This window comes from Falco cherrug, chromosome 4 (assembly GCF_023634085.1).
Source record: "Falco cherrug isolate bFalChe1 chromosome 4, bFalChe1.pri, whole genome shotgun sequence".
Taxonomy (NCBI): Eukaryota; Metazoa; Chordata; class Aves; order Falconiformes; family Falconidae; genus Falco; species Falco cherrug.
The window spans coordinates 31627828-31653653 of record NC_073700.1 but is presented as its reverse complement, the minus strand read 5'-3'; the positions used below and the strand labels follow the sequence as shown (position 1 = coordinate 31653653).

General features: G+C 47.9%; 2 protein-coding genes across 4 annotated transcripts in view; one reads left to right on the top strand and one right to left on the bottom strand.

Annotated features, from left to right (window-relative positions):
* Nucleotides 1-2: 2 nt before the first annotated feature.
* Nucleotides 3-13342, top strand: GET4 (guided entry of tail-anchored proteins factor 4). Of its 3 annotated transcripts, none has more exons than XM_055708699.1 (9): nt 3-235; nt 4350-4428; nt 4851-4932; nt 5884-6033; nt 8267-8405; nt 10317-10457; nt 10541-10616; nt 10804-10876; nt 12001-13342. In XM_055708699.1, exons 1-9 carry the CDS (start codon nt 81-83, stop codon nt 12087-12089), a joined length of 984 nt encoding a protein of 327 aa, XP_055564674.1. In that variant the 5' UTR covers nt 3-80; the 3' UTR covers nt 12090-13342. The 3 variants fall into 3 exon arrangements, with proteins under 3 accessions (XP_055564674.1, XP_005438261.1, XP_014134706.1); XM_005438204.4 differs by lacking the exon at nt 3-235 and adding an exon at nt 1057-2847; XM_014279231.3 differs by lacking the exon at nt 3-235 and adding an exon at nt 2976-3353.
* Nucleotides 13343-14783: 1441 nt separating this feature from the next.
* ADAP1 (ArfGAP with dual PH domains 1) overlaps nt 14784-25826 on the bottom strand; it is a 62766-nt gene continuing 51723 nt past the window's right edge. Inside the window, exons 6-11 of the mRNA XM_055708845.1 lie at nt 25331-25477; nt 19909-19992; nt 17582-17644; nt 17110-17181; nt 16494-16722; nt 14784-16106 (exon numbers count right to left, since the gene is read on the bottom strand). Of these exons, the coding sequence (XP_055564820.1) occupies nt 16078-16106; nt 16494-16722; nt 17110-17181; nt 17582-17644; nt 19909-19992; nt 25331-25477 (624 nt within the window). The 3' untranslated portion in view covers nt 14784-16077. The remainder of the gene's footprint in view (nt 16107-16493; nt 16723-17109; nt 17182-17581; nt 17645-19908; nt 19993-25330; nt 25478-25826) is intronic.

Below are 25826 nucleotides of genomic sequence, written 5' to 3'. Positions count from 1 at the left end.
GGGCGGCGGGGCTGGCGGCGGGGCTGCGTGCGGCTGCGCTCGGCATCCCCTCCCTCCTTCCCTCCCCCTGCTCCGCGCTGATGGCGGCGGCGATTATGGCGGCGGAGCAGGAAGCCGCGAAAGGCGGCGGCAGGAACCGCGGCGGCGTGCAGCGCGTGGAGGGCAAGCTGCGCGCCAGCGTCGAGAAGGGCGACTACTACGAGGCGCACCAGATGTACCGGACGCTCTTCTTCAGGTAGGGCCCGGCGCGGCCCGCCGCCATACCCCCCCCCGCCCGGCCTTCCAGAGCCTTCCCACGCACCCTACCCCACTGGCGCCCGCCGCGCCTACGGCCGCTCGTCATTGGCTGCTGTCTGTGCCCATCTCCGCCTTCTGCTTCCTCATTGGGCCGCGGGGGGGCGGGGTGGGGCGGGTACGTGCCGCACAGGGTAGGGTGAGCGGTGCCGGCCGGAGCAGGGCCTGGGCCCGGCCTAGGGGGCAGCGGGCGGCCCGCGGGCCTCTCCGGCCCGGCCGCCTGCCCCCCGGCCTGGGCCCGGCCGCTGCAGGGCTGGGGGGCGCGGCGCGGGGAGCCGCTGTTCGCCGCGGTTTGAAGGTGAACTCCTGCTGCGGCCCGAGCGGCCTGGCTGCGGGTATGCGGCAGTGCTGGGCCCGGCCCGGCCCGGTGGGGACTGCCCGCCGGCCCCCGCGGCGCTCGGTGCCGCCATGTTCCCCAAAGGTCACGGACAGAGCTGCGTTTCCCGCCCGCCCCCCTGTCCCCAGACGTCTCTTGGCGGCCCCGCGGCACGAGGAGGCCGAGTAAGGCCCCCCCTACCGGGGGTTGGCCCCGGGGTGCCGCCCGGGCGGCCCCGCGGGCTCGGGCATGGGCTCGGGCCGTGTCCCCGGGCTCCCCAGCCGGCAGCTGTGCGCAGCCTGCGGGCACTGCGGCCTTGCCTGGCCGGCCGGCAGCAAACAGGGGCAGGGTTTGCAGGTTCTGGGCCGGTTGTGGCCCAGCCGGGACACAGGGCAGCTGTGTGTCCTGCCCGTCCCCTGCTGGAACCGCCTTGGGGAAGGGGCAGCTCTCGGGTGGCAGGGCTCGCCTGCACGGGGGATTTTTTTTTAGAATAAATTCAGGTTGATGTAGTATTTGTGTATGTGATAGTGATTAAGTAATATTCAGAAATATTACTACTGCCTGTTATAAGAAACTTATTGTTGTTGCCAAACTTCTTTAGATTTTTTAATTATTTTTCACATCTGATGTGACTTGTGGCGGTCACCCTTTCTCTCATCAAAATTTCAGATGTAGACCCTTGCTTTCAGGGACACAGAGTAAGGTGTTTCTTTTAGGAGCTGCTTTGATCGGTCCCAGCTTTGTTTACTTGGGGTTCTGCTGGTGGTGAACAGGTGAGAAAAGTGCCTTCTGAGCCTTGGTGGCACACCTGTGTGTCACCTGTCCCCAGACCTCATCTAAAAGTGTGAACAGGCCAGTGGGTATCTATAGAAAATAGCAGCCAGGCATGTGGCAAGAGGGTCTTTGCTGTACAGAGGGCCATGGGTAGTGCCCATAGAGGGTGTGTGGGCAGCTTCTGCTGCCACTGTACACTGGATAGCCTGCCCTACCCCATATACCAAGCACCATTAAATTAAAGCAGTTGTGTTTGCTGTAGCCACCTGATAGGATCAGTGAGGGCACTGTCTAGGCCTGAACACTTAAATTGTATTTGAGAATAAATCTAAATTTAAGACAGAGCATGGCCTATTTTGTAGTAAGGATTATGTGATGTGGTGGGTGATGACTTGGCACAGCCGGTCATTTCTCATCCAGTCTTCTGAATGTATTAGCTCACATACTTTACTTAAGCCTCACTGAATTAATTCGGAATCAAAGATTCTGCCTTCTCCATTATAAATGCAAGTGAAAGGAGGTGCTCAATTAAATGAGAAGGTGACATTAGCAAGGTGACTGTGAAATTTGTTTGGAAAGGCACAGAGGCCAAAAAAGGAGTCCTGTGTAGTCTTATCTGCCCTCTGTAAAAGGTATGTTAAATGTCAACAGTTTTCCAGAAGCCTGTTAACAGAGATTGAGATGATCTCATCTGAGGAATTATAATTGGTATAGCCAGTGCTTACTAGTTTTAAACAACAACAGCCTGTAAAACATTAGTCTGTTCGGTTGTAAGCTACATGTTAAACTTGAAATCCTGAATCAAGAGTTTCTAAAGTCATAAACTGAGATGTAGTTGAGGGTGGAGGAGGGGAAGAAGCGGAGGAGGAAAGATTACTGTAAGCCTGCCTCCTTCAGACTTATCTCCCTCCCTGGAGTACACTGAGCAGGTGGAAAACTGCTGTTCCTGCCTGACCCTGAGCAGTGAGTCCTGTGTTTCTCCGGACAGGAGTACCGGGGCCGGTATTGTTACTGTACAAGGCTGGCCAGGTTGAGCTGTTCTCTGTTTGTGACTTGGTGATTGAATCAAACTTCCAAGCTTAGCATCCTTGTTACGTTGGCATCTGTTTTCCTGATGCTTGTAGGCACAAAGAACAATGTGTTCCAGGATTCCTCTTGTTCGAAGTGCCATTTAGATTAATGACATGATTTTTTTTTTTTAAATAAAAGTCCTTTAAAAAAAACCAAGCACCCACCAGCTCTTACTATTGTAAAGCTGTTTTCAGTATCTTTTAGTGTCTGCTGTAATAGTTCCCAGATTAGGAGCTCCCAAACAGCATTGGGAATCTACTGGGAGTAGAATTTATGGAAGTGGATCCACACTGAATGTTCAGCACCTAGAAGCAAACCCCTGGATGTGAGGCCAACTATGAAAATGTTGGAGCTGCTGATCCCTTTGACTAACACGTGGAGCATTTACTATGGTGATTGCAAATCTGAATTGTTGAGGATACTTATTCCTAAAAGCCACTATTGTGCCATCTGTATTAACAGTTTGCTAACTCTTTTGGGTAAAAGACCTTGGGGGTTTTTGGAAGACGCTAAGTGGGACGGGAGGGCTGTCTCCTTCCTTGTTTGTTGTCTGATCTGATTTTACCAGTAGGACTTGTCCCTGGAGCTGTCACGTGTGACGGGAATCTCATGTGCAGCACAAGAGCTTTTGGGACCCACTGCTTGTTTTCTCTCTGGTTAGCGTGACCTCCTCCATACCCACACTGTCCCACTGCTCCTCTTGACTGCTGCCCCCCCAGAACCACTGACCCTCTCTGTTACCCTACGGGGATGCTCGTGCAAGGGGTGGGAGGGCTTGCTGCAGCAGGAGCAGGGAGGCTGCTCTGAGCACCACAAACAGAACGGAGTGAACACACAAGCTCAGCACAACCAAGTGTCATGAAGACAAGACGGATATTGCAGATACGAAAGCAGCATGGTAAAACTGATGTATTTTTTGATGTAAGCAAATCAGCTGCTGTTTTTAACTACTCAGAAAGCAGACTTCTTGAGAAGCAGTTAAGAGAAATGAAAATTGGAAACTGTAAAAGCAGTGTGGCAGCAGATGCAGGAAATGCTGCATTTATCATCTAGAGGTGTGAGTATCCTTTAGTTACCTTTAGTTAGCCGTAGTGATGATGTGCAGGAGGCTGCAATCACAGCACCATGGTAAGAGGCTCCTGCTCTTGAGGTAACCATTGGGAACAAATTCTTTTATTACCTGTTTCTTAGTTAACTCTTAAGCGAGGAAGGTTGAAGGAGGTGTTGTTTTGAAGCATCATATCTGAGAGCTAAGACTTGTTTCTTTTATGAATTGGTGACTGTAAAGTGTTGCATGGTAAATCTTGCTGGCTCTTCTTGTCTTATTGGAGCCCATCAGAGACAAGCTACTTTGGCTGAGCAGAGGACTAGTGTGCGCCTGATGTCCTGACATCCCCTGGCAGAGACCAGCAGTGGTCAGAGAGACTTAAGCCAGTCGAAAGGAGACATGGGTGGGGGAGGGCTGGAGTCACTTGGGCAGCACTGCGTGTGCCAGCTGTCCAGGGTATATTCCGAAAAGCGTTTCACTGTGATGGCTTTAGTTTTGGAAAAGGCTCTGATGTGATGGTCTGAGCAGTGCAGTTCAGTGCATTGGCATCTTTTGCTGAGTTGAAATCCTGGGATCATTTCCTTTTCTTTGTTTCAGCCCAAATCGGGTCTGAATCTCTGTTTCTGTTTTTGTGCTCTTTGCTTGTATTCCATCAAGTCTGGAGCAGAAGACAAATTGCAGCTTGCAGTTAAATTTATATCATTATTGCAACTAACCTGATTTATAAGTAAATCCTTTATTGCCTTTATTTTAAATTTTAGTGGTCTTTAGTCCTTTAAATGTAAGTAATTTCAAGGATACACAACTTAGTGGTAATTTTTATCAAGGCTTTGGTATTATTTTCAGGTATATGTCACAAGGAAAACATGCAGAAGCAAGAGAACTAATGTATTCAGGGGCTTTGCTGTTCTTCAGTCATAACCAGGTAAGTCACTGGGTTTGTGTGTGTGGCTTTGGGGGTGGGGGTGTGTTATTCCAAGATATTGAGGGATGAATTCTCAGTGGTAATTGATTGGGGTAATTGCTTTGTAATCTTCTGTTTTATCTCTTTGTTGAGCCTTTCTCCGCAAAGAAGGATTATGTCAAACTGGAACATTAAGCAGAAGTGTTTGTGAGCATCCAAATGATAATTGTAACCACATTTGTTTTGCTTTCCTGGAGGCTTCTCTTTTGATGCCGTCAGATTAGTTTTTTGGTTTTTTTATAAGGGAAGGTTCAGACTTGATGCTGTGCCTCAGTTGTAGATGTTGATAAAAGTATCAAATCTGCCTCCAACAAAATTCTTACTGGCATTTTCTTTTATGTACTGGTATGTTAATCACTACCGACTATGTGTCTGTCTTGTAGCAAAACAGTGCTGCTGATCTGTCCATGCTGGTTTTGGAGTCTTTGGAGAAATCGGATGCAAAAGTAGCAGATGACCTTTTAGGTGAGGTGACCTTTGCGCTCAGTGTGATGGTGTTTAGATGTGCTTTCACTTCACAGTGATTGTTGTGAACAGTCTTGAAACCTGAAAGCCTTTTTTTATGCCCTCCCACATGGCTGAGGGTTACCTTCATCACAGAAGTGGACTGGGAGAAAACATTACTGGAGTGTAATGGATTCCTGATAATGTAGTGGGCATGCTTAAAACAAACACTGCTATCTTGTGGCACCATCCTCTCCATGATGCAGTGGTAATGTATTGTCTGTACAGTCATTGGTGTCCCCAGGGCTTTGGTGCATGGTGGTTTCCTACTCTAGCAGTGTGGTAGCGAGCACGTTATTTGCGATTCAGCTGTTTACAAGGAAATTTTTCTTCTTTGATGGTGAGATTTAGTAAGCAAGCAATTCGGGGAGACCTTCCTAAGAGGTGCCTGGCCAAACTACTGCTCCTATTAACAGCCCGTGTATGGAGACAGACTGACAAAGGCTGTTTGTGTACTTAGATTAGCTCTGACACTTTCATCCCATCTAATGACTTCTGGTGGAGCGTTTCCAAGCTATACCTCTCTGTCCCTTGCAGCTTCCCTATGAATGGCAAGCCGTCCCCTAACCTGCAGTTTTTCCTCCTCCTTGGAACTGCATGGTCCTCTGGGATGTCCTGTCCTAAACAGTGAAACAGGGAAACTGTCGCCAGCTGACTGCAAGGCACAGCTTTTGGCTGTTAAGAGTCATGAATATTGCTGACTGATAGATACATGCAAGATTGACTTGATGTGTGGGAAGTGGCTCAAGTTCAAAGTCGCTCTTTTTTTAAGGTGGCTTATGGAGGCTGTTAAGGGAGCTTAAAGAAATGATAGCACTGCAACTTAAATGTTATATCTTGAAGATGAACTAGAAGCAGCAGATCATTGTATTTCTATTAATGCTGAATATTTGTGATTCTTAATGCTTCTAGAAAACTTGGCTAAGTTGTTTAGTTTAATGGATCCAAATTCTCCTGAAAGAGTGGCTTTCGTATCCAGAGCACTAAAATGGTCTAGCGGGGGATCGGGAAAGCTTGGACATCCAAAACTACACCAGTTACTAGCAATTACCCTGTGGAAAGGTAAGAAAAATCAACTGGTTTTCAGTGCTTTGTTTTAAAATGTTGAAAGTAGGATATTGTAAGATATCTACTTTGGAAATAATCTAAGGAAGCTGAGATGGAAATGACTGATTGAGCTCTGCAATAACTTCAGCTTGATGTTACTAACAAAAAAAACCTGGGGCTGTAACTATGTTAGGGCAATTCCCAAAACACAAGTGCTGTAAAGCTCTCTGTAAAAGGAAGGTTGATCCTTTAGACACTGAGGTAGTTTGATTGAGTCATTAGGAGTGTCGTGGTTTAACTCCAGCCTGCAGCTAAGCACCACACAGCTTCTCACTCACTCCCCCCGGTATCGGGATGGGGGAGAGAATCAGAAGAGTAAAAGTGAGAAAACTCGTGGGTTGAGATAAAGACAGTTTAATAGGTAAAGCAAAACCCACACACACAAGCAAAGCGAAATGAGGAATTCATTCAGCACTCCATTCCCCACACCACCATGGCAGGTGGGTGCTCAGCCATCTCCAGGAAAGCTGGGCTCCATTACACGTAACAGTTACTTGGGAAGACAAGCGCCACCACTCCAGGTGTGTGTCCCCCTTCCTTCTTCTTCCCCCAGCTTTATATACTCATGATGTTGTGTGGTATGGAATATCCCTCTGGTCAGCTATCCCAGCTGTGTCCCCTCCCAATTTCTTGAGCCCCTCCAGCCCTCTTCCTGGCAGGGCCTGAGAAACTGAAAAGTCCTTGACTTAGTATAAACATTACTTAGCTACAACTAAAACATCAGTGTGTTATCAACATTATCCTCACACCAAATCCAAAACACAGCACTGCTGCAGCTGCTAAAAAGAGAATTAACTCTATCCCAGCTGAAACCAGGATAAGGAGGAAAATTGTTGGGGAACAGAGCTGTTCTGTTGTGGGTTTTTTGTTTTTAAATCCTGGATAAACATGACAAAGATTGAAATACATCACCTAGCATCTGAAAAAGTCTTTGGATCTGTAATTAGGTACTTTTTAAGACATGGTCAATATCTAGGCTTATTCCAGAATGAATGCTGTTGCCTTCGTTTTATGTGGGATTTTATCACTTGTGATGGTATGTAAGTTAAACCAAAAATGCACTAAATAATTGTTATAATTATGAATGATAGCCAGTTTTTAAAGTCTTCTATCCAAAACATAAACATGAGTGGGAACAGTTGAATAAGTGCCATCTCTTCTGTGGTTTCTTGTGAATTCATGACTGTGCAAGACGATTGTGTTTTAAAAATTTTTCAGTAGCTGGGAAGTGTTGATAGTGGTCTCATACAACAATCCTGACCCAATGGTCAACATTCCAGCTCACTGCCTTTCTGCAGGTCAGAGGCAAACCCATAACTGTTCTCATGGGACTTATATGTTAGCTTGGTGACTGCTGCCAGCCAGAAAGGGAGGATTTTCCTCAGAGCATTTAAGTTAGAAGCTGAGGTACAATTACGATAAGAAACGGTTGCATTCTGAAAGTAAAAATCCCCATTTTGTAGTTGTCTGCTCACTGTTCTCTTGAAGAGCAAAATGCGTACATTTTCTGTCTGTAGTTTTTGAGCATTTTGTCAGAAAAGGTTCAGATTTTTAAAACAAAGCTTTTAAATTCAAAAAATTAGCCACTAACCAGTTTTGATTTGTCATTGCAGTGATTTCTGCATGATGCTTTGCTTCAGGTTAAGTTCTAACCAATCTTGCCATTTTTTGCAACTTTTTTTCCTGTATAATTGCTCTTCTATTCAGCATATGGAAGCAATTTTAATTTTGATAGCGAGAGTGGGCTAAGCTAAAAATAGGAAATGCCTTCTTTCTGTGCACTTAGAAAGAAGGACGCTGAAGGTGCCGTTTGACTTCTTGGTGCACATGGTCTAATACAGAATTCCTTGATTTTCCTGAGCACTGATGACAGCACATGAAATGTCAATGTGCAGTTAGATAAAATGATGTGAGCACAGCTCAAGCTATTTGTCCCAGTGGTAGCTGTGTTTTGTGGTGGCGTTGAATGGACTGTATTGTATAGCAGTTGTTCAAATGTATTTAGGATAATATATTTATCTCCCTTTGTATATTGTCTGTAACTTATAAAGGAAAAAGTCAACTCTTTGCTAATTGTCTTGTTCATATACCATGTGTGTAGCTCTTGTCCTTTTACCAACTGATTTGGTTTTGCATTCAGGTACGATGAACTGATTTCTTAAAAGCTGTTTTCTTTTTCCTTTTATAGAGCAAAACTATAGTGAATCTCGGTATCACTTCTTGCACTCCACAGATGGCGAAGGTTGTGCAAATATGCTAGTAGAATACTCCTCGTCCAGGGGATATCGCAGTGAGGTGGACATGTTTGTAGCACAGGCAGTACTACAGTAGGTGTTAAACTTCTCTGTAACTATTTTGCTAAGATGATACTGTGTTGGAGGCCAGTCTAATTTAATGATAACTGTAGGTTAAGCATGCAACCTTTTCAAAAGAAACTCTGAAACCGGCCAGAGCTGCTGAAACTCAAAAAAACATCTCAAAACTGGTGTGCTGAATTGGTCAGCCTGAGGAGAGGAGAAAAAAAAAACCAACCAAACAACATATTGGGGTTGAAACCTGAAATCATGTAAATTGCGTGAAGAATTAATGTAATCTGTTTTGGGCGCTGAAAGCACAATTCTTAGCTTTGTTAACACTGCTTTGTGTCTAGTTAGGGCTTACCATGTTCTTGCCAAGACTGGACCTAAGTAGACTCTATACTCCCCTTCAGCGCAGTACTTGCTCTCAGTCTTGTCCTAAGAGACAATTTGTCTTGGGTCACCCTGGTCTGTGAGCAGCGGTGCAGTGGTTCTTGGTTTGACAGAGCTGCTGGTGGCTTTCCTTTACTGTAGGCATTTATTTTGTAGGAGGTGGGAATGCAAGCTATTATGTGCCTCTGCAGAGCTCATGTACAATTAAGGTTGACAAAGCCAATTTTACTTTGCTTAATCAGCTGATGGCTTTCTTCAGTCAGGGAAAGCAGCTCCTGGAGGAGTCTGAGGAGGAGGTGGAGACAGGACTGTGCAGCAGAGAGTCAGGGAGAGAGTAGGTGTTGGGGGAGAGGGAGGAGGTGAGAGCGAGTCTGTCTCTCTTTTGGCAGCAGGGAGCTGTCATGTCTGATTTGTCCTGCTTTCCATAGCTGGTTGATACAGATTGCAGTGATTTTTGAGCGGTAGAAAATCCTTTGTGGAAATCCAGTATGTTATGCAGGACTCTTCAGTTTTATGGGGCTTTGTTCTGGAGGGGGGAAATTCTGGGTGGAAGTTAATGAGTAAGAGGTTACTTTTCAGTATTTATACAGCACTGCTATGGCATCCTTTACCGGCCTGTATCTCAAATACTGTGCTAAATCCTCTTAGGTGGCAGTTTATACTCTAATGAAAATAATTGCAGTTCCTTGCTCAGCAGTAAGGCAAAAGCACCCAGTGCCCTTGCACATGTGGGAGTACAGAGTTGGAGGCCAGCCTGCAACCAAAAATGAAGCTGCTCGTGGCAGCCTTCCCAGGGCTTGCTGACAGCATTTGTCCCAGTTAAAGTCTCTCGTTAGGCCTATGTGACTTGCAGAGATTGCCAGCTGAATTAACTGGACCTGCAGAAAGATTTGATCGGTTTGGGAAATCGATCTGCTAACTGGTGACAGGTGGCCTGGGAGCTCAAAGTGTAGCTTTATTATGAGACTTGTAGACATTTAAGTGTGTTAAACTTATTAGTGGTCCTGGTGCCATGTTATTTGAGGTAGTGCTAATAGAATGACAGAGTCATTGAACACTGGCAGATACATACTGAAAAGAGATGTGTTTGGGAGTGGATGACACCATGAGAGAGAGGTCTTTAATTCATTTCTTTACCTCAGCATAGTAAACTCTGGACCAGTCAATGCAATATCATGTTTAATTTGAATTACGTGGTGGCCAGTCTTCCCACATTTTGATTTAATTGATGCCTTTTTTTAGTAACTGTCCTGTATACAATCTGCTTAGGTCTCATTCTGTTAATATTTAATGTCAGTTCTCCCTCCCAGCCTGTTAATTCCACAATGTATTCTAGTAGTGATTTTCCCCCTTGGTTGATAGCCAAACCGTTGCCAAAGATGTGCATCTCTACCAGTTCAGTTTTGCCATCATTTTAAGCCTGAGATGGTTTCTGTGCACAAATGAAGTAGAGATGGTTGAACTTTTGGCTTCCTGTCTTCCTTCTGCATGTAAAACTACTTGTCTGCCTTTTATTTTTAACTAGCCCTATTCTGTTTCCTTTTGCAGATTTCTCTGCTTGAAAAATAAGACCAGCGCATCAGTTGTTTTTACAACATACACACAGAAACATCCTTCAATAGAAAAGGGTCCACCCTTTGTTCAACCACTGCTAAACTTCATCTGGTTTCTGTTGCTGGCAGTTGATGGGTACAGTCTGATTTTTCTCATGTTGTTCTTGGTTTCCTTTGGAGTTGTTACTGAGATTACATTTTTGATTGTTTCCTTTCTAGAGGAAAACTAACAGTATTTACAGTATTGTGTGAACAGTATCAGCCTTCACTGAAAAGAGATCCCATGTATAATGAGGTGAGTTACTTGTACTTGTAAACAGGATTTGACCTACAGAATTAGTTAAACAATAGCTGAATGTCTCCTGGTTTGTGACTTGTAGATAGGAGTCAGTGATCTACCTTGTGTGGTGTGACTGCTGCCCCTAATATTTCCAGCTGTAAATGAAGTAGCTGATGTTGTTGTTCATCTTGTGTCGTTTCAGTACCTAGATAGAATAGGACAGCTTTTCTTTGGTGTTCCGCCCAAGCAGACATCGTCCTACGGAGGATTACTAGGTGAGGTTTGTGCTGACCCTTGTTTCTGGGTACCACCAGTCTTTTTGGAGCAGTGGCTTAAATAAAGTGGCTGTGCTGGAAAAAGATCATTTGTTCTAAGGAATGTATCTGGGTTTTTGTAGCCTGTAGAAACAGTCCCTACTGTAGAATACAAGATTAGTTGGTCGCATGTGAGATTTAATTGGGTGAAGGTGGTAGACTTTTCATCTTTGTGAAGGGGAGAAGCTGCAAATTACTCTTATGGTTGATTTTTCACATTATGATAAAACTTCCAAATGTAAAGAAAAATTTTACTTGTATTAAAGCTTAATTTCCTCAGACTTCAGTGGCTGATTCTCCTTGAGTCAGGTCTGGGACTTTGGTAGAGATCTAACCAGTGCTGATAGAAAATGAATATTCCCAAAGTAGAAGTTCTGAAATTAATATTGCCCTTCTACCAGTAATGAAAGGCAGTGGATAAATTCAGCCGTCATTTCCTGACTCTTGAACAAAATGTGAGCAAATTGATCTGGATTACTTTTGTAACATTGAATGTTTTTCCTTGAGAACTAAACTTCTCTGTTTATAAACTGACTTGAGGCTTTACCTGCAAATGTCAATGCACTGATACCCAAAGCTGGATGAAAAACGTGAGTATAGATCCCAGATGTAAATGACAGCTTTTCAGCAATTCAGGCATCTTTAAATTGCATAAAACAGAGAAAACACATAAATGGTTTTGAGTCTCAAACTCATATGCTTTATAGTGTGATGCAGACCATTGCTGTTTTTTGGGAGTTTCACTGCTGGAGGTGTGTCTTTCCTCATTTCATGGTTGGGGTTTTTTTTCCCCCCCTCTTATGGTGCAACTATAGTACATAAGCATGCAACTTTGGTGTTTTTTTCCAGTGTATTCTTAGAAAAGGAACAGTGTCAAAATACAGCTTCCCAAATAATTAAATCCTTAATGGAAGCTGGTATGGAATAGTAATGCCTTGTTGAGTCTCTTTTACTTCAAAATCCCCTTCTTTTTTTCTTTTTAGTACTGAAGTCTACACCCTAGCAGGATGGAAGGAGAATAGTTACAAGCTTTTGTGATGAGAATGTAAAACGAACAGTTTTGACTGTCCTGTATTTTATTCTAGGAAATCTTTTAAACAGTCTGATGGGAACTGGAGAAGATGATGACACAGAAGATGGTCAGGAAGACAGCAGTCCTATCGAGCTCGACTGAATGTTATTGTCATTGGGTGCCGTGTAAATCTGATGATTCGATGACTCCAAAGACAGTTTTGGAATTTGAATCCTGCAGTTGTTTCTTCGCGCCTAAAAGGGCTCCTCTGGTCTTTTAGAAATGGTTGCTGAAATGTTTATAATGTTTGGTCTATATTATTTATGTAAAAAAAAGAAAGAAACCAACAAAAAGTAGCCAAACGAACGAATTGGAGCAATTGTTAGCAGGTTTCCGATACAGCGGCTGGTGACCGATTAAAATATAGTCTTCTACGGTTTCTGATGCAGTATTCCCTTTTGCACAGTAATTCAGTAAAGCGTAAATATGGGTCCTGTACTTCACGGCCTACCCAATACCATCTTTGTTATGAGAAAGCCTCCTTGACCTCTGCCATCTCCAAGGAAGATCTCAAAAGGCAGGGCGATCGAGTAATTTATTTGCGAGGCTGGTGCCAAAAGTACTGTGAGACGAGCCAAGCAGCATAATTTGAGATGCACATCCAAGAGACATTGATACCAAGAACTTGCTTCCACTGCTGTGAGTAAGGTGCACGCCATTCCTACTGCCTTTCACTCTCCTTAAGGGCTGGCTCTGGCCGAGCCCACGCGTGTGTATAGCCAATACTTCCTGAAAAGCACAAGATTGAATTGCTCTCGAGTAAAAGCTGATCAGTGGAACATAGGTAATTGGCTTCCATGTGGATCTCTCTTGCCTAGGTACAAACATTTGGCATCTAAAATACCTCCTCTGGCTCTACTGCTTTGGAACAGATTATTTTTCAGCGTAAGTTCACAGCCATACGTAGAGGCAACGGCGTTACAGTAAGTGAAATGATTTGCTGCAAGCGATGTATGTGTTTGAACTGCAGCTGTATGTAGAGAAAAGGGATACTGCAGAACTTTTGGTTCTTTATGATATATTTATTTTTCTTGGGTGATTGAATCATTTAACACTTTCTGTAAAAAAAGAATAAATCGATGAATAATGGAGTAACTTCAACCCCAGTGGTAGGCATAGCCATTCTACATCTCCTCCTCTAATGCAGCACAGCAGATGTCGGTGGTACAGTGAACGGATGAAATGGTGGGGAAACACTTTATTTTTTCACGATGAAAATAAAAAGGCTTAGATTAATAAACAGCAATCATGCATGGGGGAGGGATTAATACAAATTTATTGACTGTATGAAAAAGGCATTGAAAGGAAGACTTTGTGTTAATTGTGAAGTCTCAAATAAACACTTTATACCAGGATGTGCAATACTGCTGCTTTCTAGTTTTACCAACAGAGATCTTACTTACCTTGCTGGTTTTTTGCTCCTCTGCATTTGACTGTGGGTCATCCAGACCTCTGTGCAGCAATGGCATAGCTTTAGTCTGGCACTGTAATGTCTGGAGCAGATGTGGATTGCTTTGATTTGCAGCAAGTTCAGGGACGGACGCCCTACCCGGGATGATTGTGCAGACATTTAATAAATGATCTGGGATGCCGGCAGCAGTTCAGAGCCACGTCATTTCATTGCCTTTGTCGGTCTGTGAACATGCCTGTCTTGGGGCAGCTTAAGGTGTCCAGCCGCGGCAGCCCCCCCCTCCGTGTCCTGCATCTGCGGCCGGTAGGGCAGCACCAGGCCCCCCCACCCCCACCCCACCCCCCCCCCCCGGCACAGGGCAGCAGGGGGTCTGTATGCAATATACATACTCCGGAACTGCAGTGGTACATACAGATCGTGTGTGTGCATAAAGACTAAAATATATATATACACACACATAAACAGCCTTTGCATATATAATAATTTATAATTTAATAATTGTATGGTCTATAATTTATAATATTAATTATATTGAATTATACACGCACACAAACAATCTTTATAGCTAGCGATAAATACAAACAACTAACCAAGCCTGTCCTCTCCCTGCTTCTATCATGCCTGGGTTTTTAAATAAGTGACTGACTGTGTGTAAAATGTATATTTATAAGTCCTTTTTAATATAAATTAAATATCTATAGTTATGCATATACATATGCATGTTGATATATGTATGTTCATATGCAATAGTTCTCAAATTTATAATTATTTATACATTATGTACTTTATACCTATATAAAAACATGCATGTGTATATTTATAATATGGAATATTTTATGAATTTGCCATTACAAAAATGTCTCTACATATACAGGCATGTGTTTATGAAATGCATTTAGCTTACACATTTTACAAATACATACGTCTAATGATGGCTATGTGTATACGTGTGTGTATGAACTATGGACTATATTCAGCTCCTATGCACACGTAAGTGTATTATATATTCTGCTGTATCTACTATGCACATTTTATAGCTGTGTTTGAATATTCAACAGCGCTTTCATAGAATTTATCTCTATATTCCTAAGAACCATCTATCTTTTGTATATGTGTATGCATACATAAATAGAAAGTATGAGTATTACATACTGAATACATACAATATACACTATATAATACACATATGCAAATAAGTGTAATATATAGTATGTTACCCACACACACACGTGTGTGCGCAGCTACTCCCCCTCCGTTCCCTGCTCCGGGCAGACGGTTCTGTGGGTGTCCCACACCCCGGGGCTCTGCCAGCACCCTCACCTACTTGTCATTTGTTTTTCTAAGCCCCCTTTCCCTCCCCTGCCCCAGCACCACACGGCCACGGCTCTGACATAATAATTTATTGGTTCAAATGACATTTAGTACCACAGTTGTCTTACCAGTGACAGAACGAATGCATACAGCCGATGAGATGCTCTCATTTACACACACCAACGTAAGAAATGTGTCGGACAGGTCCGTGTCTGGGGCCGGTACTTCAGCGGACGCTGGAAATTTCATTTTTGGGTAAAAATCCAGCACCTGGTATGCAGGTCCCAGCCCACCTGCCCCGACCGCAGGAATTACAGTGCTCAACACAGCGCTGAAACGTCACTTCAAGCAGCGGGTTTTTTTGTTTTTGGCAGGGAGGGGGGAGAAAGAAAAATCAACCAAAAAAAATAATTGAGATAATTAATGGGGAAAAAAAAAGTGCAACCACCAGTCCGGAGAAGCAACATGCCGTCGGCTGGAGGGACGTGCGCCAGCCGGGGGTGGGCTGGGGCAGGTTTTGCGGCACTGTCAGCAACACTGCACCTAAAGCTCACCCCCCCCAACCCACACCGGGCCCCCAAACGGTGTGAACCCCCTGAACCATGAAACAGGAACAACCCAGGGAACAGAGTACGGCCCGACCATGAAAGCTTTGCTTCCCCAACATCGCCTCGTGGCTCGGTTGCCCCTGTCCACGCCGGGCAGCCCTCCTCCGTGCCCTTCATTAACCCGGTAATGATGCCGACGCTGCCCGGTTCCTGCGTTATTTCGAAATGGCACCTGCCCCTTGCTGGGCACAGCGCCCCAAGCACCACCAAGCACCACCACTCCCCGGGTGAGGGCATTTACGGCTCATGTACCCGCTGGCCACGTTGCACGGTACCATTTCGCCTGTTCCCAGGTTGGTGCTTCACACCCCCCCGGGGGTGTCACCGCTCAGGGGCTGGCAGAGAGCTGGGGGCTGCGGGGTCGCTCACCCCCAGCCCCCAGCAGGGACCAGCTCCTGGAGAAAAGCCCCATCTCCTTCTCCCCCCCGATGTGCCACCAACAGTCTCGGCCACCCCGCTGAAGCTGGGGGTTCACCCCTTTTGGGGTGGGGGGAGCGCAGGAGCACCTGTCCCGGCGGTACATCCCACGGAGCGGCCACAGAGCCCAGTGTCAGGTTGGACCAGCATCTTCTCCGACGTCGTTTCGCTGCCACCCTTCTTGGTTTCCGACATGATCAAGTGAATGATGAGGGGAAAGGGAAGTAGTATTATTATTATTACTGTTGTTATTATTATTATTCATTATTTTTAACATTTCAAATAAAACCACGTTGTGTTGTAAACAGAAGCTCACTCCTCAGGTCTGCCCAGCCAGTCCCCGCTAAGGTTTATGTTTGAAATGGGCTTCCACTGCAAGAAAAAAAACGGAAAATCAAGTTAAAAGCAGGACAAGCACCAGCAGGCGGCGGTGGCCCGGCACAAGCCCACCCTGCGGATAGTCCTTGCATTGCTGATGCTCCTTGGCTCTGATCATTCTTCTAACTGGGCGACCGAGCATCCTTACGGCACCACAGACACCACGCAAGAAATGGTGAAGAGGGAAGGAATCCATCCTCCTCCTCCCAGCGTGAGCCCCTTGGGCAGCCTTTGCATCCCCGCCCCCAGGCAGGGAAGGGCTGCCAGGCTCGCACCATGCAGGGGCAGCGATGCCACCACGTCCCCCATCCCTCTATCCATCCCATCCTCTGAGGGAAACCAAGGGGCCGAGGTTGGCATCCAGCCCTTGCCAGCACACACCTGCGTATTCCTGAGGCAGCATGGGCCGGCTTATAACTTTCTGAAAGGTCGTAATCCACTCCAGCTGGTCATCCTCCGTCTCACAGGCAAAGAGGAATTTCCGATCCGGGGTGACGATGGTTATCCCGTGCTGCCAGTGGTTTCCCTGTGTGGACGGCGGGAGCCCTTCCAGGACCTTGTAGCTGTTCTCCTTGCTCCCAATGAAAACCTCCCCTCTAGCAAAGGCGTCCTAGGAGACAGCAGAGTGGTCGGGCAGGCATGATTGCCAAGGGCAGCTCCGCATCCCAGGCAGCAGCCGAACACCGAAAGCACCAGCCACCCCCTGAATCCCTGCTCAGCTCTTCCCAGGGCCACCCTGCAACACCAGGGATCCAAAATCCAGATGCAGAAGTAGCTGCAGCTGGTGCACAGGGTCTCCAAAACATTTTTGGTGAATATCTATGCACAGGGCTACTGCATGCTGACACTGGGCAAATCCACCCAGCGCTGATGGCTCAGTGCCCTCTTGGCTCTCCCATCAGCCTGAGCTTCACTGCAGATTATCGCTATTATTATTATTACAATTATTATTCCTGCAGGTAATTCCCAACAGACAGCCCAGGCACCTTCATCTTACCAGGGGATCTTTGAAATACATGAGCCGTCGGTCATCCATGGTGAACCATCGCTTCTTGAATCCCTCTGTTTGCTGAAGAGTCAAAAAATGCCAGATTAGGCACCACAGCAGCACAGCTCCTCTCTCACCGCACACGAGCCAGGGACATCGAGGCACTCGGAGGAGCCCCATGGGCTGGGGGAGCTGGGAGCAGAATCTGGGCCACCACAAGCCACCACAGCCAGGGTCCGGGCCAGCTATACCAGGTGGGCTTGCAGGAATGGGCAGTGAGGGGAGATGGGGTGATGGTTTGTGAAGTGGTTTGGGATTTTTTTTTAGTTTGCTCCCAGGTAAGGAAAGTGCACAAACACATTCACAGCGTTAAGACTTTGCCTCCCGCGCAAGGGTGGGATTGTCCCACCCACGGACCCTTCTCAGCCCGTACAGAGCAAGACTCATGTTTATGGGACTGCAGAAATGTTTTCTGTCCTACCTTTGGCCCCGTTTTCTCCATGTACCCTTCCTTCAGGTAGTTTCTAGAAAGCTTTGGCACCAGCTGGAGCAACCCAAGAGGAGAGAAAAGAGAGCGGCGTTAGACGGAGGGAGCGGGGGGTGCCTGGGCACGCAGGGCAGCGCTGGGGGTCACTGGAAGGAAAACCCACACCGAGCCCACCCCAGCCCCAAGCCCACCCAATGGCTCTGGCCGAGTCCTTCAGTCCCACTCCTCCAAAACACTCGGAAGAGGTGGGCACAGAAACACGAAGCATCTTTGAGCACTTCACCAGCCATGCCAGCAGCCTCCAGGAGAAGCCCCCTGGCCAAATCCCACCCCACCGGCCAGCTCTGGCGATCCATCTCTCGCGCTGGATGCAGCCGGAGCTCCTTGCACAAGCCTTAAAGCACCATCTGCCTGTAAAACCCCACCGACACACCGCCTGCGTGCCCCCCTTTCTGCAGATATCGCTGACAACAGCTACCAGCGCCGGGGATATTTTTAACGCTGCTTTAGTGAAGACAAGGCAGGAGCTGCAGGATCTTTGCAGATGCCTCTAAAAGCCTCTTGAGAGATGATGAGTCTCACCAAAACCAGGGCCAAGGAGCCTGGCCATGTGCCTCCCCACCCCTGCCTGTCATTGAAACATTTAAACGTCATTTCACCTGTCATTTAAATGGGTTATTAACAGCTCCGCTTGCCACACCACAACCCCGCAGCACCCAACTCTGCCCAACAGCAGCTCTGGTCAAGCAGGCGTGTGCTTCGAGGGCAAAGCCACCCCAAAGAACAGCCTAAAGAACCCCACAGCTGCTCCGGAGCAGACGGGAGCACCTTAGTCATGGATGCTTCACTGTGGGCAGTGAAGGGTTCTGCAGCATTCACAGCCCCAGCCTTTGGCTCCTGGGACACGGCTGAGGACACTTTGCTAAGCAAGGAGCTCATCGCCCTTGGCTCAGAGAGGTTCCTCCACCCTGCAGATGGGTCCCCAAAGCACCCTTCAGAGACCCTTGTTCCCCAGGAGGCAGCCTGGGCATCCTTAGGGTGCTGTACGCAATTTATACCTCTCTACTACATTTAACCCGGCTCCTGTTTATATTTAACACCTTTTCATCTCTCTGACAGGGTAAAGGAATCATAAATCAGATGCTAATGATGGCAACACCCAGGACGGAGCTACCTTGTGTACGTAACCCAGACTCCACAGAGGTCTCCCCAAGCTGAATGCTCTGAAGGGCTGTTCAGGATTTCAAGGTCATAAATTAAACCTCGTTAACATTACGCTCCTCTGTTTCCTCCGAAGAATAACCGATGAGAAGGGGATGATAAGTAAAAATTTAAATAGCTTATCTCCCACCAAAACTGCCTTAAGTATACAAACACCAACTGCTGGACAAACAGCAACTCTGTTAAGGTCTCTGGGGTTTTGGGGGCAATGTGGCTCAGACATGCAGCCAAATTTAACAGAAGTAGAGGAGATGGAGGGAGTAGAAATGATTAAGGCTGTACTACAGTGGGCTATCAAGGTTCCTCTTATGTTTTTTTGTATTTGCCCAGCTTAACTTCTTGCCAGAAAAGGAAGGTGTTGGCTCCAGGGGTCCTGGGAGTGCCCGGGCAGCCAGGGGACGGAGCCACCCTGCAGCTCGGAACCAGCCCCAGCCCACAACAGCACCCCTCCCAGGTAATTAACCGAAGGCAGGTAATGCAATTAGATTTCAAAATCTACAAAGTCAAGAAGGTCATAGAGAATAATCAACAACAAGCACCAGTGACGTTACACACCAGTTGCAGTGCAACTGCAACACAAGGCACTTACTGTCAGCTTGCGTTAATACTGCCTCGAGTATTACATTAGCAAAAGGTAATGCAATTAGTAGTTCCAGCTCCCGGAAAATACAAGACAGAGATTCATAGAACAAGCTGAGTGACCTCCACACAAGAACTCGTCCCAGAGTACACCACTGACATTCTTTTGCCTTCATTTTTCCTACCTTCCAGCCCTTGTTTCAGCTTTTAGAGCAACAAGCTTTGAGAAAGATGTTTATGGCTTCTGTACGTGTGACAACGCTGCAGTTACTCATCCGCATGACTCACATTTTGAGGGTGAACATGTGTGTGCACACACACACACGTGGTTTCCAAGGCTGGATGTTGGTAACAGGTGCTGCACGTGGGCTCAACATCCCACCATAGTAATTTCAGCCCAGTAATTGTAAAATGCTCTGAAGGATGGTGCACCCTCCAAGCCTTACAGCTTGCTAAAGTTAAACTTACAAGTTGCTAAAAATGAGCAAGAGGGAAGAAAAAAACATATAAAACCAACTCACATCAATGTCGCTGGCTCCAGGGAATGCCACTTGTAAGTAATGAAAACGTGCTGCCCGGATGGCATTGAACCAATCCACAATTTCCTAATAACAAGAAAAAAAAGCACAGTGAGTAACATAGTCTGCACATAAAATAACATGATCCTGCTCCGTTTCATCTCTCCCATCACTTTGTCCCAAGTGACAGAGCTCAGTTTAGTAGCAGTCCTAAAAAAATAAAGCACAGACATAAAAGAGAGCAGCAAATGGGTGAAGGATGGGGAACATCCCGCTGCTGTCCTGGGATGCGAGAGGCGCGCGGAGCTTTGCAGCCCCCTGCGAGCACCACGGGGCTTTCTGCAGGGGGAAGGATTTAAGCACATCTCTGAACTGGCAAAACCAGCAACAAATGAGCTTTTCAGATACTGAGCCCGGCATCGAGCCCGACTCTGTAAGCACTGCCTGGCTCGTGCTGGCAAGGCGCACAGACAGCCCAACACACCTGCACCTGCCCACCAGCACCCCCCGCCCCCCCCAGCCACCCGCTGACTGCGGGGAATGCCTGAATCCCACCCACCTTCTAGCAACATGCTTCAATGTTCTGCTAAAAGTGTCTAAATATCTCCTTATCTTGGTGCTCCAGCCTATCAGTCATATCTGTGAGCCCTCTAAGGACAAGCACAGTGATACTGAAGTCACAGCTCAGTTCCCAGCAGCTCTGGCACTTCTTCCTTTCCTTGGTAAAAAAATATATCTCCATTTTTGGGTGTTGTTTTTTTTTCCTACAAAATAGCTGGTTTATAACTTTGTTGGTTTTAAACTAATGTATTCCTTTGTCTCTGGAGGGACCCACAGAGCTTGTGCTACACGAAATAAACGCCACATTAATTTTAAGTGATCCACAGACAGGGAATTCTCAAACACCTCCTTCTGGTACGAGCCAGGGGCAGGGATGCTGGAAGGGCGGTGTAACTGCTGCCTGCACCGGGATGCTGAGCTGCGGGGAGAGGGATGCTGAACTCTCCGACTACCATTAATGCATGTGAAGCTTCACACGTCAGGGACAGGTTCAATGAGCCAGACTTAACCCTAAAATAAACAGTCACCCCTTCCAGGTGAGGTTGCTGTAGTGTAGGAAAGACCGTATCAAAGTACAAGTTGGCCTTTGGTAAGATTTAAACTTTTTTTTGTGCTTTAATGATTGGGGCGGGCGGGAGGCTTTTACGTGTAATTTTGGAGATCTCAGTTTCAAGGAGTTGAATTGGGGATATCTCAAAAACCGCCAAACGTGGCAAACAGCCATCCTCTACAAGGTCAAGTGCTTTGCTTTGGTTTGTTAACCTCCTTCAGGCTGAAGGGAAAAAAGAACAAAGTAACAGGACACACACAAACAATGTTTTGGAAAACTGTGACCTACTTGTCTGAGGTTTTACTTACCACTTGCTCTCCTACCCTAAGCAGCTAAGCAGACCTCAGATAGCAGCACAAAGAGGATCAGCAAGAGGAACTGGCTCCTGAAGTTAACGAAGACCAAGCCAGGCTGGAGGTAATGAACAATAAGCTGTGATGTTAAAATGCTGATATTTCATACAGCCACCAACCGGGTGGCTACGTACACACACACGTGGGTCCCCTCCCAGCTCGGGGTGCGAGACAGGGTTCCACCCTGCAGAACAGCAGAGGCTGAAACCCTCACTGACTTCTAGCACTCCATCTTGGAGATGGATCTTGGAATATCGATCACCCATCACTGGAGGAAGGGGCACCGCCGCGTTTCTTTACACAAACCTATACCTGTGCATGCCAAGCCAGAAGGCTTAGTTGCTAAACATTTTCTGTGTGTATAATTACCAACAATGGCACGGATAGAGTGAGGGGATTATATCTGATGTACTAAACCAACATTAAACTGCTAGGTGTTTTCAGACGGGAAGGTGTTGACTCGTCAGCAGAGATTCCTTTCACTGATTTAAGTCTCAGCAAACAGAGAAAATGAACTCCTGCCTGCACCTTTGCAAACGGCTTTTCCAGGCTCTCAGCTTCCTTCTGGTCTGCTTGCAGTGCCCCTGTGCTCCCCCTCCGCATGCCACCTGGGTGTCCCTCCAGTCTCCCTCCTGCACCAGAGACACCCCCATTGCCATGGCAGCCTCAGACTGACAACCCCTGAGACAAACAAACTTCTCACCATCCCTCCTGCCCATCCATCCCTGCAGCTCGAGCAATGAGCTGCTGATGATCAATACCACCTCTTCCCATCCTGAAAGCTCCTCGTGTGGCTTAGGAAAGAAGAAGCACTGGGGAAGAGATTTTTGCTAATTTGTCCAGAGAACGTCAACGATCTTGGTTTGCACCTTAAAGGGTGGCCTTTCCTGGAGACTCAGCCCACCTCCGAGCATCCCCGCATCCCGGTAACACCAGGGATGGCAGCAGCCACCACGGCAGCTCTCCCAGCTGCTCCTGCCATGGCTTTCAGAAGCCCTAGAGGGAGCTTCAGCCCTGGACAGGAGCTCAGAGCAGCAGGAAACACATTTCTGCAGCTCTCCTGCCTCCCACCCCACTGGAGATCTGGAGGCAGGTAAGGGCTGGCTCCAGCCTTGTGCCCACAGAGCTGTCCCTCCTGGTCCAAGAAGCACCAGTTCAGGTACCTCCAGGAGGGGTCACCACGCAGAGGATCGGTCCCCAGCTCCAGCAGGCGCCCCAGCTTCGCCCCGGCTGGCTTGGTACATCTGGTGGTGGGTAAGTGCTAACAAGAGACCACAACAACATCCTTTAAAATGGTCAGAGCCCAAGACACACCCTGCCCTGCCCCGCCAGGCACCTGCTGTTATTAGACACCCACGTGGCCAAAGCACCCAGATACGCCTGTTTCGAGGAGGGGGCTGGGGCTGGTTTCAGTCTTTGGTTTAGTGTCAGGACAGACGGCGGAGGATGAAGCCACCAGGCTGAGGTCACGCTGCAGCTCCAGCTCCAAGGACAGCACGATGCTGTCCCACCCCCTGCAGCCCTGGGGCAGCAGCACAGGGACCCGCTTCCTCTGCCCATCCTTTATGGGTGCCTCACTCCAGCAAATGCCACCGGGATGGGGGGGGGGGGGGGGGGGGGGCGGAGGGGCTCTCCCAGCTGTTTGAGAGGTTGAATAAACACACACGGGGTTATCCCACGGGAGAAGTGAGCCAGATTTCTTCTGGGGTACTGCAGCAGAAGGGACAAGTGGAGAGCAGCAGGAGATGCTCTGGATCACTGCTGAGCTCCTCAATGGAAAATAAAACTCCAAATCCTGCCCTGATGGAAGGCCAGCCCGGTCAGTGACAGGATCGGGCTGGGAGGGCTCAAACCCCAGAAACAGGAGCCAGGAGCCTGGGCCAGGCTCGAGCCCTTCGGGCTGGGGCGAGCAGCACCTCTGGGGTACCTGGGGACAGCCTGGGGCTGCTGGGGAGTACGGGAGGGAGCGAAGGGCAGTGGGGGACTACAGGCGAGTCCTGGGGGCTGCCCCTGATCCCAAAGGAGGGGGAGCTCACCCCAGGGAGCGTCACCTTCTGGCAGCCCTCGTTCAGCTGAAGGGGCAGATCTTTCCAGGGGAGTCCAAAGAAATTCAACCTGGGCATTATCTGACGGCATCAGAGTGCCTCCTGCCAAACCTCCGACACGAAGGCAAGAGCAATCGCATGAGATCTGCGAGACTGCTCCTTCCACAAGCCCCCAGCAGAAAGCTCAGCATTTTAAAGCCACAAAACAAGTAAGAATAAAACCCTGACTGCATTCCTTGCATGTAAGTGGGCCACCAAAGCCCAGCAAACCGCAAACACAGGCATGATGGTGGGATGCAGCTTTCACAGGAAGAGCTTTTTCCTCTTTTCAGTTTAAATTGTGGCCAAGGAGGTACCCCAGAGCAACCCAAGCGATGCTTTGCTGTGCTAAAAGCAGCACCCGGTGGCAAGCGGTTCCTGCTCTGCGCCATGGCACTTGCACATCTCACCAGGCAGCATGGATGGAGGGGAGGGTGAATTTGGGAGCAGCCCGGCTGGAGCATCTCCCCAGCACCCACAAATGCACAGAGCAAGACCCCACGGTGCTGCAGGGTGCAGAGGCCAGGCAGGCTGACCATCCTGCATGTCTACTATATGCATATATGCATGTGATCACATGCATATTACATGCACATTTCTGTGCATGTACAAAACCAGACGATGCACTAATTAACCTAATCTGAAACACTAATTGCCTTCTGCCAGGAGCACTTGCACTGCACAGGAACCACATTCAGCCTTGGCAGCACAGCCCTGTGGGCACGACAGGCATCACCCAGCTCCACTGCAACTGGAGCCTGAGCAGCAGCAGTGGCGAGATCAGCTTTGCTCATGCACAAGTGAAGAGTATCTTGGATTTTGGTGGCATTACTGGCCTATACAGTCTGCAGAGGAGTGACCGCAAAGAGCACGGACTGCTTATCCCTAGCAGGGCTGCCTGGCTCGCCATCCCTGGGCGAACAGCTGGGAAAGGCTGTGCACTGAGACAATCCTGCAAATCCCTGCTGTGCCTGTCCACGAGAGATCACCCCCAGAAAGCCCCTCTGACAGACAACGGGATGTAACATCAAAGGCTGAAGGCACCATGACAGCCAGAAGAAAGCAGATGTGCTGTGAACGTGTTTTAGGCTCTGATTTTGCGGCCACTCCAGGGCTGCTGATATTTTATGGGGAGCCTCAAATATCTGGGGCAGGGAAGAAAGAGATGAAACTAAGGCTGTGAGATGGCATCCACTGCAAACTCCCAGGTCTGCTCTCTGCGTGGACATCAGTCCATGGAGACAAGACCCACAGGGCAGCGTGTTGACTGATGCTGTTCTTCACAATGGCCACCCAGGCTGGGACCCCTCTGGCAGCCTCTGGGGCGGCTGGGACCCCCCTCACTGCCCTGTCCTGCTGTCCCCGTTGTGCAAACGACTGCCCCAGACCCATGAGCCCTCTTCTTCACACCTCCCTTCAGTGGCACAAGGGCAAAGCAAGGGGATTTATTTCAATACGGACACGCATATTTGCATTTTATAAAGTACAAGGCAGGCAGGGAAACAACCAGTTCCTCAGTTCTCCTACCATCCAGTTTGCTCCGCTTTTGCAAGTCCTTGGACCAAGTCCCCTCACCTTTCATTGCTCCACTGCCCCCCGAGGAGCTTGCCTTAAATAACGCCTCTGCCCCTACATCCGCTTGCAAGCAGAGGAACAGCAATTCCACCCCATTTGCATCTCGTTATTTAGAAGACACAGTCTGCAACCTTTGTGCTTGGAAGGACGAGACAAACACAACGCTGGCTGTGCATCCTGTACCCCCACCCCTTCCGACGATTCCCAGCTCGGTTAGAGCCCTGTGTGCCCCAGGCTGGCTCTGAGCAGCGCCAGTGCTCAGGACCACCACCCAAGCCCTCGTGGCACCGCCGCGCTCTCACCTTGCCATCTTCATGATAGACAAAGATGTTCCTTGTGCTATTGTCCTTCAAGTAAGTGATCTGCAGTCCATGGGGGTTCCCGATTTTTGCAGGCTGGAAAGTCGCATTTAGATGTTCGATCTTCATAATTGCTTTGGGTTCTTTTGCCTGGAAAACACAGCTGAGTGAGCGAACACCTGTGAATTGGCTTTCAAGCCAGAAAACAGTTCCCTTGGTCAGAAAAAAACTCCTGATTGAGGCCATTAGCTAAAAAACCCTGACTGCCAGCCCACAAAACTGCCCGGTGATGAGATATCAGAGGCTTTGCTCAGGCATCAGCAAGTGCTCTCTGCCAGCCTGGAAAAACGCTCTCTTCTGCAAAATTCAGCAAAGTTCAAGGGGAGAAAACTTTCAGCCCAGAAGCAAGATGGACAGGCCAAGTCTCTGATAGGGTGTTGTGCTACAAAGACAAGCATCTTCACCACATCTCCTGTTGTAGCTTCCGTTCAACTGCCTC